This window comes from Colossoma macropomum, unplaced genomic scaffold (assembly GCF_904425465.1).
Source record: "Colossoma macropomum unplaced genomic scaffold, Colossoma_macropomum, whole genome shotgun sequence".
Lineage (NCBI taxonomy): Eukaryota > Metazoa > Chordata > Actinopteri > Characiformes > Serrasalmidae > Colossoma > Colossoma macropomum.
In genome coordinates, this window is record NW_023494810.1 from 19,342,814 (window position 1) to 19,358,093 (window position 15,280).

Below are 15,280 nucleotides of genomic sequence, written 5' to 3' on the forward strand. Positions count from 1 at the left end.
TATCACTGTATTGTAATGGGAGTTAGGTATAGAGTTTAACTGTAAAATTTCAAATAGCAATACGAAACATGACTGATAACTACCATACTATGACATGTCAGATAGCTAACTAACCAGCCATGTTAACAATGAACTTTGTGAAATGTCAGTCTCTATTGTCTCAACAACTTCTGTGAGTCATTTTCCATCACAGATATTCTGTCCCATTTGAGAGTCTTCCAGAAACATTTCCACTGTGTTGTGGCTCACTTCCATTGTGTTGTGACTGGCTTTGCAGCATTTATTAAGCTTTATGTTTTCTGTATTTGCAATGCATTTGTGAAAGATAGTTCAGGTGTAGTCTTGGGGAAGAAATTATTTTCTGAGTCAGCAGTGTGTTTCTAAAATGTAGCTCAGATGCAGTCATGTTGATGAAAAAAGAAATGTTTTCTGAATTTGCATCATGTTTATGAGTTTGCAACATATTTTTTATTGTACTGCGCATTGGATTTTTTTTTTGGCCACTGTAGTTTAGCATTGTAAAAGTGAAAAAAAGAATTAAAACAAAAAAAAGTAAAGATGTGTGAGACAGGCTAGGGGGGATTACTGACGGTTCATGGTCCATAACTTACACAGCAAAAATATTCTTACTCCTGAAACATTTACTGCATTTTTAAATATATGTAAAGCATCTTATCATTCATTTAATTTTGCTCTGAAATGTTAACAGGAGGAGGAAAGACATTTGTTTATTTTGTTATATTTTATATTCTACATAATTTTGGACCTTTTCTACCAGTCCATTCATCATAAACTATTCATGTACTATACATGCAAAGGGCTGCTAGCATTTTCAAATGGTGTAAAAAATAAAGACAGGAACATTGGAGTTACAAGTCTTTTACATGACAGCACCAATATAAAAGATGTACCAGAGGAGAACTGTTAATGTCTTACCATAAACATTGCTGGCTTAACCTGCTTCTACCAGTCTATTCTGTGTCCTCAGTGATCTTGGAGCCCCACCTACTTCCAACAAACACTTTCTGCTATGATAAATCAGTTTGCCTATAACACAATCAACCAATCACTGAGGTCCAATGTTATTCAGTCCTGTAAACCATATGTGGGATTAGGCTACATGATACTTGAGACTCAGATGGCAAATGTGAAATTTATTGTAAAAGATGGTTGCTGCTTTCACATTAAATTAATTGCAGGAAAGTAGCAATTCTGTATTTACTATTATGTAAAAAGTCCGGAATAATGTTTGAACATAAGTGGTCAGAAGTGCCTAAGTGAATGAAAATTTGCTCAAAAGCTATTTTTTAATCCATATTTTTTTCTTTAAATGTACACCTCAGGTTGAGAGAGACCCATGACCTCATCCCCCCATCTAGTTTGTCGATGTGACAAGTGAACAAAAATATAAAAAGGTAAAATATACTTTATTTTATTGTTTTGTTGTTGTCCATAAGATATTCAGACAGCTTTATGTGACGATGCTTCGCCGAACCCCGTTAGGAGACATGAAGTCACCGGGTAGTTTGTGACTGAATGGGTAGTGGAATGTAGTTGCAGGCTGAGGATGTGACGACTCTGGATGATTCTTTGCAATGAGTGAGATTTATTTACACGGTGAAACACACAAAAGAAAAACTGTACAAACACAAAGTAAATGGTAGGTAAAATGTTGCCCCAACTCGATCAGTACAGGTAAGTATAAATAGTCTCAGGCCGCAAGGCCACAGGACTATATTCTTTTTAGCTTAGCTCTTACTCCCTTCTTCTCAGTCTCCTCGCAGTCTGATGTGAGTATCCTCGAGCTAGCCCCCTACTAAACTCTTCCCCTGCCTCTTATAGGGTTAGCCCCACCCCTGCATCACCTGAGCTGAACCATTCCACTCTGCAGGGGTGTTGCTGTCCTATAAGAGTGGATTAAGAACAAGGGTGAATAAAATCATAATTACATCTCACAAGGTCTTGACGCATGAAATTACTGGTGGGACATTTCATACAGTGCGCGCATTGACTAGCCTGTCTCACTCTGTCTTCTGTGCCCTAGGTAGACACATCACCCCTCTCATGAGCTAGCCGTGGGCCCTCCGGCACGCTCATGAGTGAGCTCCGTCTGCTCTGCCTCCCTTTTGCTGCTGGTGTTAGGAAACAGATAACAGGTGAGTATTACAGGTAGGTGTTCAGGTAAGTATTACACACACAGTCCTCTGGTGATGGGCAACACATTTGCCTCATCACACTTTACACTATCATAGCAGTTTGTTGATTAATTTGTGTATGTAAGTGCCATGTCACTAACTAGGGTCTGACCAATATGAACACTTTTTGGCTGATACAGATGCCAATTTTAGGGGGCTATAAATTCAGATAACAGATGATATCTACCAATATAATTTTTTACATTTTAGATTTTAAGTTTGTACTCCAATAGGTTTAGTTAAACAGTGCCTTACTGACTAAAATGACTGTCAGTCCCCAGTTGTCACATTTTCTTTAACTTGCATAAACAAAAACTCACAGTGTTAAACACTAAATAATGCACAATTGGGAGTGGAGGTACCCAAAATTCTCCCTTCTTTTGTTTTCTGTTTATTACCCTTTATTGTTTGTATTGAGAACTCACCCGAATTTACATTCTGTTTGTTGCAACATAAACATAGGATTGTGAAAGCTACATATGTTTTTCAATAAAATGAAAAATGCAGTGAATAAGTCAAGACATGTTTAATATCTGACATGTGCTAACAAACACTGGACTTAGACTGTCACCAACTTCATCTGGGTAAATAAATGGCAAAATATTTATTTTTAGTAGAGAGGAGAACAAAGTGTCTTGTTGTACTTTTGCTAATGTCCTGCACTAAGCTAACTTTACAATATAGCAAATATATGCAGTCATGACTGTTTGGGGCACCTTGCCTCAGTGATTTAGGGAGCTGTTGTGATATTGTGCAATCAGCTATTGATTTAATGATAATTACATCGAATTACTAACTGTGTTTTTTGTTACTGACTAACTTGTGTGAATGTGCTTATGAAAGAAAGACAGGAAAGAAAGACAGGAAAGAAAGACAGGAAAGAAAGACAGGAAAGAAAAGAAGGGAGGAAGAAGAGATGGAGTTATGAAAGAAAAACAGAAAATGGCAGCACACCACCTGATATGATGCTAATGAATCTTGAGCAATAATATCTATTTTGGTTTGTCACCAACTCAGGGGAAAAAACTAGCCTACAAATTTGCAGGGGCATGGGAGCTGCAGTTTTCACCAGTCTGGGCTGGAAAAAAAGGCCAGCAAAGATTGGTTTATATACTTCTTGAAGAGGCACCCCACACTCTCTCTCAGAAATCTAGAGGCAAATAGTCTTGCCAGTTATGTGCTTTTAACCAGAAGAATGTCAAACCTTTCTTTGACAATCTGGAAAAGGTGGTACACCAACACGAATTGGGACCAGGGGACATGTGAAATATGGATGAAACTGGTGTGAGCACTGTGCAGAAACCAGACAGATTGCTGGCCAGGCAGGGGTTCAAACAAGTAGGCTTACTGACATCTGGTGAAATGAGTACTATGAATACTTTGTTGATTTTCTCCATTATTTTGTTAAAAATGCCAAGTGTTCAAAAAGAAAAAGCCATGCTTACTCCTGGATAATCATAGCTCCCATTTTTCCATTACTTTGCCAAACAAAATGGTATAATTATGCTCTCCTTCCCTCCCCACTGCTCACAGGCTGCGAATTCTGGACAGAACTGTTTATGGACTGCTGAAGACACATTAACTCATTCATCTGATTCCTGGATAAGGAACAACCCAGGAAGACTGACAATCTGACATGCCTGGGATTGTGGCAGTTGCATATCTTCTCGCTGCAACCCATTGATATTCATGCCCACTTTCAGGTGACAGGGGTTCAACCATAAAACAACAATGTGTTCTTGGAGTATTTTCACCACCCCATGTCACACATTGCCCCTTTAAGGAACCCGGTTTGCCAGGCCCAAGCACAAACCCAGCCTTGCCAGGCCCAAGCACAAACACAGCCTTGCCAAGCCCAAGCACCTAACAAGCCCTCCCAGGCCCAAGCACCAACCCAACCCAGCCCTGCCAGGCCCAAGCACCAACCCAAAGCAGCCCTGCCAGGCCCAAGCACCAACCCAACCCAGCCCTGCCAGGCCCTAGCACCAACCCAGCCCTGCCCAATAGCATTAACACAACTCTGCCAGGCCCTAGCACCAACCTTGCCCTGCCCAATAGCAAATGCAATCCTGCCAAGCCTCAGCAACAACCCAGCCCTGCCCAATAGCACCACCTCGCCCTTTCCTGGCAATGCCAGCTCTAACCACCAAGCAACTCCAGAGGACATTTGGCCATACACAAAAGCTAGTTCAAGAAAACTAGCTGGCCAACCCCCTGAAAAAAAGAACAGAAAAACTGTTGTTCTTACTAAGACACCAGTGAAAGAGGCACTTGAAGCCAAAAGGGAGGCACAACAAAAAAAAACTTTTCTAGAAGAAACAGAGGGGAAAAATTGAAAATGCAGAAAAAAAGGCTGGTACAAAGAAAGACTCCATGACTCTTCATCAGAAGATCAGAAGATGAGTGCCTGTGTCTGGTTTGCGTAGAGCCATTCTCAAACGGCTGTCCAAATGAAACTTGTTTGTAAGCAATATTAACTTAGCATCTCCCATAAGCCAAAAAAGTGTACATAAAGATGTCATCAATGATCTGGGGTAAGTGATAAATCATGTTAATTTGAGTTTTTGCCGAACTTTCCATTTAAGTAATTGCAATCAACTCAAATAATTGTGATCAGACGAAAATGTAATTATTGTGAAAAATCTAGCCTTGATTTTGTCACGCAGACATAGTTTGTTGTCAGTTGTATAATTTACCCATTCAAATGCAAATATTTGATCCATTAAAGGGGTGCTGTGGTAAACTTTGAAGAAAATGTGTCAGAACACACCCAAAAGCACTGAATGTCAGAAAACCTTAAATCAGTATTTTTTTTCACATCACCTTGAGATGTCACGTGGTTTGTCAGGTGCAACCCCATCAGCAAAGTTATCTGGTATATTGTTTAAAGGGGCCATATTCTACATTTTCATATATTTTTTATTTCTCCCCTGAAGTCTACCTTTAACATTTATGTGGTTTTATGTAATCTCTCTTTATCTGCTTAACAGGGTTAACTTGTTGCTGTGCCTTTAAGACAATACAAGATATATGTAAATTACTTCTGTTCTGTATTGTGTCCCAGTGTAAATACATTGGTTTTTGCAAAATCACAAAAACAATTCATTCAGAATTGGCTGTTTTTGCAGATTAATTTCACATAGACAGTACATGTTAAGATTAGAAACTTGAAAAAGAGGACAATTAAGTTTACCTTGATATGTGCACATTTCAATTTAAACTTTAAACTATTAAATGACTAATATCAACCTCACTGCCCATAGCAGTTGTGTATTCAGTGGAGTGTGCAGACGTTACCATAGAAACAAAGATTGTCAACGTTTATTTTCAGTCAAGATTCCCAAAGGGACAAGGGAGTAAAAGAGACAGAAATAGAGGTAATAGGGAGATACAACTAGAATATCAACAAATTTTCAGTCCTTTCTTTTATGATCACTAAAATTGACATGTATCATAATAAGGTTACTCCAGGGAGTTGTTTAAAAGAAAAACAGCCAGTTACCATCTTCCCCTACTGTATTACATAACTGCTTTTCAATCTGACAGTGATACTTGTGGATGACACAGAATTCTGTCTTTAGCTGGTGACACAGCCATACACAGCATAAACAAATGAACAACTGGAGCAGACAGGGTTAATAAAAAGTAAGGGTTCTAAGCGCTTTAAGCTCTAAAATTTTAGGCTTATTAAAACTGACTCTTTACTGCTAGGACCTATTCAACAACTGCTACAAAACAATTAGGCAAGATAGGTCCATGTATGAAAGTAAGGAAGGCAACCAGTTCTTAGAACTATCATAGCCATAGGAGTAGGAGAAATATGTCTGATCCAATACTGCTAATAACACAATAATAATAATAATACAGTAACACAAAACATGGTTGCAAGCAACATTTTTAGGTTTTAGGCCAAAAGACTGTTTAGCACAAAGGTCATTTTAGTAACACACACAGAAGTATAACATATTTTTTATGATTATGCATTATTATTTATCTTCACAAAAAATATCTCTTTCAGTGTGAGCAAAACTGTTGCACTGGCCAGTCCAGCAAATGGAATACTTGCAAAGATGCAGTCAGCATGTAGGCATACTGCTGAATGATCGACTAGCATCAAGAAACTCAGCCAGGCCCTCTTTTCATCTCTCACACTTTGGAGTGTGACAAGGGAGAACTCAATATTAATGATCATGGTCTTCGGAGGCTGATGGTGACAGCCTCTTAGCAGCAATAAAGATCTCATAGCTTATCAGGGGCCAGAAATGCAGGTACAATAAATTATCTGAGCGGTCAAAATTTGTCTGGTTCATTTTGGGCTAATTACTTGACATTGTCCAATAAAAACCATGGATGAAAAGAAATAAACTGAGGCAAACTTTTGAAAGTTCTGAAAGATCTCCCTGAAAGACAAAATTGTACTGCATCTGATTCCAGAAACTCAAACTGTGGGTTGGGTGTAACTGATGAATCAGCTTCTTTGCATGGAAGGAATTGGCTGTGCCCTGGTGCCTTATTTACCTATTTATTATTTTTAAAGGACACACCTCGATTTGCACTCATACACAGATGTATGCAAAAGTTTGGGCTTGCCTGGCCAATTTACATATTTTGTTCATTTCTGGAGTGAAAAAAGTGAATATGATCTCTGCATATATACTTCATTTTTGATTAACTTAAAAAAAATGAAAAAGGTAACTGTGGCATGTGCAAAGGTTTGAACACTTTTATTACCCTAAATTAATCTCCTAGAAATTGAGGAAAGAAAGGCCAGATGTAGCATTCCTGCTAAGAGGGAGCAAATACAGTGGTTCTAAATGCCAGTCCTGCATTTTTCTATATTATCTCTGTTCTACTCACTATGTGAAGGGATTTATAATTACCTGATAAACTGAACCAAGTGTGTCAGACCTGAGGAATCCACTGATCAAACAAGGTTTCTAATTCAGAGAAGTGCATTTTCACAGATCTAAATCAAACCAGAACTATCAAGCATTCCGTATGTCATTAAGATTACAACTTTGGGTTAATTCAAAGGGCCTATATCATGGAACACTAGATTTTCCTTCTTTTTTAAGTAAAAGTGTTTGATGTTGTATCAAACATTTCAAAACGTACCATTCACTCCCTATTCCATACAGCTGTTTTGAATGTGATGTTTTTTGTGACATCACAAAAATGAAGGCATTTATCTGCCTACTCAGCTTACAGCAGTTTAGCCCCTAATATTCAAATTCAAGATATAAGGACTGTTTCAGCCTAGACTGTTTTTGGAATGAGGCACAATATAAGGAAGCCTATTAGAATACATGTCATTTACATATATCAGTCTTTCACACAGTAACAAATGAATTAATAAATAATTGCATTTGTGGTACCTAATACTTCAAAAAACATTCTAAATGGATCTTGGGGGAAAAAAATAAATACAAGAAAAAGGTAGATTATAGGCCCTTTAATCATCAAATTTTGACATATAAACATATTTTTGTCTTTCATTCAGATATTGTATGACTGTGTGACTGAGTGCAGTATTGTACATTTTAATGAACAGTAATGTTCTTTGCTGATGTTACTTTTGAACTGAGGAGTTCAACTTTAGTTTTAAACAGTGAAACAATCCAACAAGTAATATTTTAAAATCTTAAAAGGTGCTTTTCTATAATGTACGAAGCCCCGGAGGGGACGGAGGTATTAATTCGAGCGAACGTTTTGCAGTTCGTACGCACGTTTTCCTTTATTCGTGGCCACGATTTCTTAAATCGTTCCCTCGTTTTCTTTTAAAAGTGCGCACGTTTTCGTTACTTCGTGGGTACGTTTTTTGTTATTCGTGATCACGATTTTCTAATTTGTTCTCTCGTTTTCTTTTAATCGTTGTCACGCTTTATTTTTAACTGAACGTACGTTGTTTATTTTTTTGATTCGTGCGCAAAATCAGTGTAGTAGATACAGGTCGTGCTATTTGTCTGGTGCAGAAGTAAATAACAGCTCCCTGAGACTGTCTGACGGGTTTTGACGTGTTAGACTGATGAGATAATGAACAGAGATGCTCATCAGGTCTGATTTTGATTTGGGGCGTTATGAGGAAACTGCAGCTCCTCTTCACAGCAAACGGCCCACAGATTCATCAGTGCAGCTGCAGTTTGGTGGTGAAATGAAGGAAGACAATAAACTACAACCACAATCTTCACTAAACTGCACTGTCTAATGATCATATTTAACAGAGAGAGAGACGCTTAGCGCTGTTCCTGCTCCCCGACAAGCTGTGGTGTTAGAGATCATCACACAATTACAGGAAGAAATTATCAGCGTCAAAGTTTCAACAAACCCAAATTAAACACACACAGACACATTCATGTGGAATGAGGTCAAATGGCGAGAGATTTTAATAGATCTATGGATTAGATATAGATATATTAATGTGAGGATGTTGAAACGCCGATCATTTCGTCCTGTAATTGTATGATGGTCTCTAACAGCGCAGCTCGACGGGGGAGCAGAAACACCGTGGGCCGTTTGCTGTGAAGAGGAGCTGCAGTTTCCTCATAACCGCCCCCCCCCCCCAAATCAAAATCAGACCTGATGAGCATCTCTGTTCATGAGTGATGAGTGTGTTGGTGTAGACGGAGATACGGGAGTGGCTACAGAAAAACACAAATAACACACACATACATTTTAGACTAATGGAACAACACCACTACCATCATTAAACCACAACACTGTCCCTTAAGGGGCACAGTATTATATGAACAATATGAACTGTGTACGGTAAAGTCAGTTTTATTTTCGATATTCGTCTTTTCGGCGCTAATAACATTTGAACAGACTATGGAGGTTAGTAAATGTTATATTCATGACAGTACGACCACAGAGTGATGCACACCTTTTCCTTTGCGGTTTGGGTGACATTTAACGTACTCCTCTTTTTGTGTTAATACCGAAAAAGTGAGAGGAGATTTCAGTGAAACGATTTGAAGAAAAAAAATGCCAATAGCTCCAGAACCACTGTGTCTATACACATCTGATTAATTGTGTTGTTTACTTTGATCCATGGTGAGAATTGCACACCAATTGCAAACCACAAAAAAGGACATTTAATTAACCTGTAGCTAAAAATGTACATGCCCATACTTATTCTACTGTAATACCTGTAAAAAGTGATGTTACCTGTATACTGATAGCTCGATGATGACATTCACAGTCTTTAAGATTGTATTATTTAATTTTGGTGGAATTCAAGTTTTTAAATACACCAAACACTCAGTTTGTCAAGTTAGAGGCAGTCTTCAAATAGACAGCTTAGAGATATAGTAGCACATCTGCAGTTCTTTTGGAATGAATCACAATATCTTTTTTTTTTATTTATTTAAACTTTTACATTAAAAAAATATTATGGATGTAATCAAATACCTAAATCACATTTTGTTATTTCAATTGTGGTTCAACCACATTAAATACAATGCTAAAATCAACTACAAATGGTGCAGCTAATTGGGAATTATGACAAACATTTCTGTTTTAAATGTAGTACTTTACATAATTTTTCCTTTTTGAATTTCAATAGCATTTTAGCATTTAACAGTGAAATAGACAGTGTTTGGTGCACTGTAAAAAATCGATGTTCAGAAATGTTCTGGGAATAAAAAAATAAATGCTGGCACAACATAAAACATGAAAGTAGTTGGCCCAAAACAAAAAAAAATGTGTCTAATCATTAACTATATAATGTTTGCTATTCAACTTACTATTTTATATTCCGCGAACAAGCATAACTGTGTTCAGTCGACTGTTCAAGTTGAACAAAAAAATCTGCGTTTGCTGAGCAAAAGAGCTAGACGTTTGAAACTACTGAGCGTGCGCACAAAGAAGAAGAAGGATTGCGCGCCACATTTTCCAGAGAAACGAGCTGCACTGAAGTCACCTATCAATGCGTAGATCTCGGCTGAGCGGTGAGTCCAGACATACTCATACGAATAACCATTTATCTATCTAACTAACGTTAGTTTATGCCTGATAACTCTGTACAGCAGTGTTGTGACTAGTTAGCCAGGGACTTTGCCCAGCAAATTGGACAAGACAGCCTTTTTCAGCCTTTTTCTCAACTAAGGTTAGCTAAGCTCTGTGAAAGTAATCTTACTCTTGCATTTTACCGGAACCTTAGCAAAGCTCTTTGATTTTTTTTTGCATTCAAAAGCGACTTAAATGTCGTTTGCAGTTAGCCTATATCACTGATGTCACAAATCGTCGTAAAATTTGATATTTCCCCCTCTGGTTCATTGAAATGACCAGAGAAATTCTAAGTTATTCTCTCAAACGTAGCTACAGATTATTTCAATCGATGTCAATTTTGTATTTGATAGTTGAAGAGGATTATCTTGATTTGACTTTGATTAAAAGTTATTGTTATGTATAAAGTGTTATATCAGAGCATGCCTTGGAAGCATTTAGCTACCGTCTTTAATTTTCTGTGGAGGATATGCAATAGCATTAACGTGAGCACAGCTACCTAATTCTGTTTGTGCACACTCACTGGCAGATAATCATTAGGACATTTTCATATCTGAACAAATTGTACATTTACTTAGGTTGTGAGATGCACTGTCTTAATACAAATACATACTAACTGACAACTGGCTAAGTGGTTGAAATATCTACTATTTGTATTGTTTTTATTTTCCAGGTGTTCAGCTCTTAACACAAGGTGAACCCCATGCAGTGCTGCTACTGTAAATTCTCAACGCCACAACAAGAAATCTTATTCAAGCACTACAGACTTCATCATTGGGAAGCTGGTAGAGACTCTTTTCCCTGCTTATATCCAGAGTGTGTTTGTACTTTTAAAACAACAGGTGCCTTAAAAACACATTTATGGAGAATACATTCTAAACCAGACAAATGTTCTGAAAATGCCTCATTCTGTTGTGAAATATGTGAATTTAAAGATGTTTGCTCCCAGGCAGCATTTCTTCATCACTTAGGAAGACATCTTCAAAACCATGAGAGAATTCAGTGTCCATTTTCAAATTGTGATTTTAGTAGTACTAATCACACCACCTTCAGAGCTCACAAGTCCAAGAAGCACAAATACCACACAGTGCATGACTTCAGGACATCTATTTGTACTGCACTTGGTGCAGTTATTGAGTTTGCTACATCTTCATCACAAGGTGTGCTAAGTGAAGCTGAAGAAGCTGAAGAAATTCAAGAAGAAGCACCAATTTAAGATTTAGAACTTGTAGATATTGAGCATATACTTGAACACAAGCTTGCAGCCTTGTTCTTATGTATGCAAACAAAGTTGCACGTGTCCAAAAGTTCCTCTCAGCAGATCATTGACAGTGTAAATGACATTCTGTTAATCTCAAAACCAAACACCTGTCATGCAATTGACGAAATTCTGTGCAGACATAACTGTAACATTGATCAGTCAGTTGTTGCTGACATTGCAGATGCTGTTCACAAAACAAATCCATTTTTGACCACTACCACTGAAAAAGGTCTTCTGTCTACCGACCATAAACGAACCCTCTACTTTAAAACAATTACAGTGTAACTGAGTCTGTTGAATATGTTTTTAATAGGGCAAGAAAACACACATTTATGTATGTTCCTCTTCTAAAGGCACTGAAGATCCTATTGAGTCGACCTGAAATATTTCAGAAGACATTTCCTATCAAGGAGAGTAACCAAGGATTTTATACATCGTGTTTTGATGGTAAGTACTTCAAAGAAAACACACTGCTTGGTGGCTATGATTTCAGACTTTCACTTGGTTTATATGTTGATGACTTTGTATCAAAGTATCAAACCTTCTGGGCACCTCTCAAAAGAAACACAAAATTACTGCAGTGTATTGGTTTATTTTTAATTGGGCTTCACAGTACCGATCAATCGTAGGCCCTGCGATGGACTGGCGACCTGTCCAGGGTGTATCCTGCCTGCCGCCCAATGACAGCTGGGATAGCCTCCAGCACCCCACCGCGACCCAGACGGATAATCGGTTTAGATTATGTATGTATGTATGTAGTACCGATCAAGTCTCAATTCGATTCAGTTGGCACTCCTTGGAAAGAGTACTGAAGTCCGAATCTATAGCTATGCAGCATTTTTTGAACCCCTTTTACGTGATTTAAGAAGTCTTGAGCAGGGTGGGGTGTTTGTTAAACAGAAGGGTGAGAGTGTTAGGGAGACAGTGCTCACTGTGTCTGCAAGTCCATGGGCTCCAAGATAACCTTGGAGCCCACGGACTTGCAGGGTTTCAGGAGAGTTTTCATGTGGATAAATTTTGTAGATTTTGTCTAACCGTTTAACCTTTGAATGACATTCAGACCACAGCTGTGAGTTAGGGACTTTTTCAGTTTAGAAGTCCAGAGCAACACAATGGCTGTATTGCTGAGTTACAGAGCAACAAAGCATTGACAAATGTGTTTGGTGTGACTTCTGAATGTGTTCTACAAAAACAGCTTTCCTTCTTTCACACTATTACTGGCTTTCCTCCAGATGTACTGCATGATCTGTTGGAAGGGATAGTGCCATTTGAATTAGCTTTGTGTCTGCAGAAGTTGATTGCTGACAAGTGCTTTACCTTTGAAAAGCTAAACAGTGTCATTCAGTGTTTTCCATAACGATTTTCTGATAGGGTTAACCGTCCTCAAAAAATCCCTAAGACCTTTTCCTCCAAAAAACAATTGGAGGAAATGGTCATGAAAATTGGACCCCCTAAGACTAATCTCTCTGATGGAAGGTGATATGGTATGGTGCCAGAGGGTGAAAAGGCTTGGGAATTGATTATGGACTTGAAAGACATTGTGGAGTTAGTGGTCTAGTTATCTAGAGAGCAAGATTTCAAATCATCGTCGGTTGTTCACTGAGGTCTTTCCCAATGAGAGACTGTGACCAAAACATCATTTCCTTAAGCATTATCCGCACCTGATCCGTTGTTTTGGTCCAGTAGTTAATCTGTGGACAATGCGATTCGAGGCGAAGCACAGCTTCTTCAAGAAGGTTGTGCATGATGTTCATAATTTCAAAAATATCCTCAAAACATTGGCAAGTAAACATCAGCTAATGAAAGCTCATGCTCTGGACTCACAAAGCTTCTTTAAAGCACCATTACACCTTGAAAAAGTGAAAGTGGTTAAAATATTCTCTCTTGAGTCAGGGTGGAGGACAGTAGTTGAAAACAAGTATGCAAACCAGAGTACTGTATCACTGGCCACAAATGCAACTTTGCAAGGAACCTTATACCAGAATTTTGTTGAATTCATAGCATTCTGATTGTTGGCACAGAGATCACATTCACGGTGGAAAAGCTTTCCTCGTGGTATGTTGCACATTTGCGGGCATATGAGATTGTGGAAAGTACCTATAGTGATGTAGCTATTGTGAACCCACAAGATCTCAATGATTTTTTTTTCCTCTGGCTGATTACAGAGTTGGTGAAAAGCTTATGGTGTCAGCTAAGAGATTTCTGCTTTGCTGAAATTCTTTCCTTTTCTGGGTTACAATGTTACTTCGAGTCATTCTCTCACCTGATAACATCAGGAAGCTGTCCAACCCCATCCTCAGTGGAAGAACTCACTTCCATTCTCAGTGAAAAACTGCAAATCAAGAAGTTTTACAGTTCAGTATCAAGATCCGGACTTTGCCAATGAACTTTATAACTTGCATGACATCTCAGAGCTGCCACCAAACAAAGCTGCTTTAAAGCTTCATTGGGAATTAGTTTTAACCACAATTCCAGCGGATTCTGACTTGTCAGACTTCACCCTGGACACTGCAAGCATGTCTTCATCCACCCAGTTATCTTCCTCCACAGCCTCATCAGATTCAGCACAGGCTTCTCCATACGTCTCTAGGTCAGATCAATGGCCAAGCCAGTTTCCGGTACCTTCATTTTCCTATGATGTGGAGCTAAGGCTTCAGAAAGTGAATGAGGCTTTGAACAATGGCATGACCCTGAATATCACAAGAGATATCAAAATGCATGTCTTGGATAAGCTGGCAGAAGCAGTATACTTGTACAAAGCGTACCCCAAGGACTCTGAATTGGAGAAGGTAGCATGTGCGTTAGTGGAGAAACATCCTTGTCTTAAAGCTCCAGGATGTGACACTGGATGGGAAGGGTGGAAATTAAGTCTCAAGTTTAAAATGGCAAATTACCATCAGAAACTCCGCTATGCTGGGTGCACTGAGATTACAGTAAATCATTTGAGACAAGATTCATCCAGAAGGTCCCTAAAGAGACCCCGGAGATCTGAACTGAACTTTCTTCCTGACCATCCTGCTGGATTAGACGAAGAAGCTCTGGAAAAAGAAAGGGCATCAATGGAGGAAGAGGTGAAGAAGAGAGACATGAGCCTGAGTATCTTGAACTCGAAGATGGATGTTACTTTCTCTTTGAGAAGAAAGGAGATTATGCAAGACTGACCACTGGTGTCAACAGTTAAACAAAGATGGCCAGGACTCTTCATTGAGGAACAGGTAAACAAGTTTCAGGTGCCACTGTAGTTGTATGTCTTGAATACAGTAATTCACTTAACCCATAGAACTCTTTCTCTCTCTGTGTCTCTCTCTTTTTTTATCTCTCTCTCTTTCTCTCATACTCTCATGCATTCATAGGGGTATGCAGAATTTCAACGCATTAACCACATTGACCTGAAGTCAACACTCCTGACATCACTGGATAGTCATACCAGAGGTTTACTGAAGATGTACAGAGCCAAAGCAAATCAAGGAGGTGGTATAACGGAAGAGCTCCTGGAGAAACTGGATATACAAGTAGATGACTAATTTATGGACTATAGAGTATTTTTTTTCTTGATCTGTTGTTTTCTTTAATTTTTTCTTGATTACTTATTTTCATGTCATCACTGTCCAAAAAATGTATCTCCATTTCTCTCGATTTATATTTTTCTACATTAATTGAGCACAGCAGCTCCCATAAACATTGTGTGAAAATTTCATGCTGATTGTAGAAATGCTACAGAATTTCATGGAATAAAGTCTCTTTACATTTATTTACATTAAAAGTAAAAGAATGGAGAGCGACAGTATACAATCTTGTCTTCAGCTAACACTCATCACTC

The 15,280-nt window shown here is 38.4% G+C and overlaps 1 protein-coding gene across 5 annotated transcripts in view; it reads right to left on the reverse strand.

Annotated features, from left to right (window-relative positions):
• Nucleotides 1–15,280, reverse strand: part of ndrg3a (ndrg family member 3a) — an 82,156-nt gene that overhangs the window by 52,489 nt on the left and 14,387 nt on the right. For 3 of the 5 annotated variants that reach the window (XM_036559490.1, XM_036559491.1, XM_036559492.1), the window contains exon 2: nucleotides 13,724–13,792. The exons of the other annotated variants lie outside the window; for them this stretch is intronic. In XM_036559490.1, the coding sequence (XP_036415383.1) occupies nucleotides 13,724–13,779 (56 nt within the window). In that variant the 5' untranslated portion in view covers nucleotides 13,780–13,792. The remainder of the gene's footprint in view (nucleotides 1–13,723; nucleotides 13,793–15,280) is intronic. 5 annotated transcript variants of the gene reach the window in all.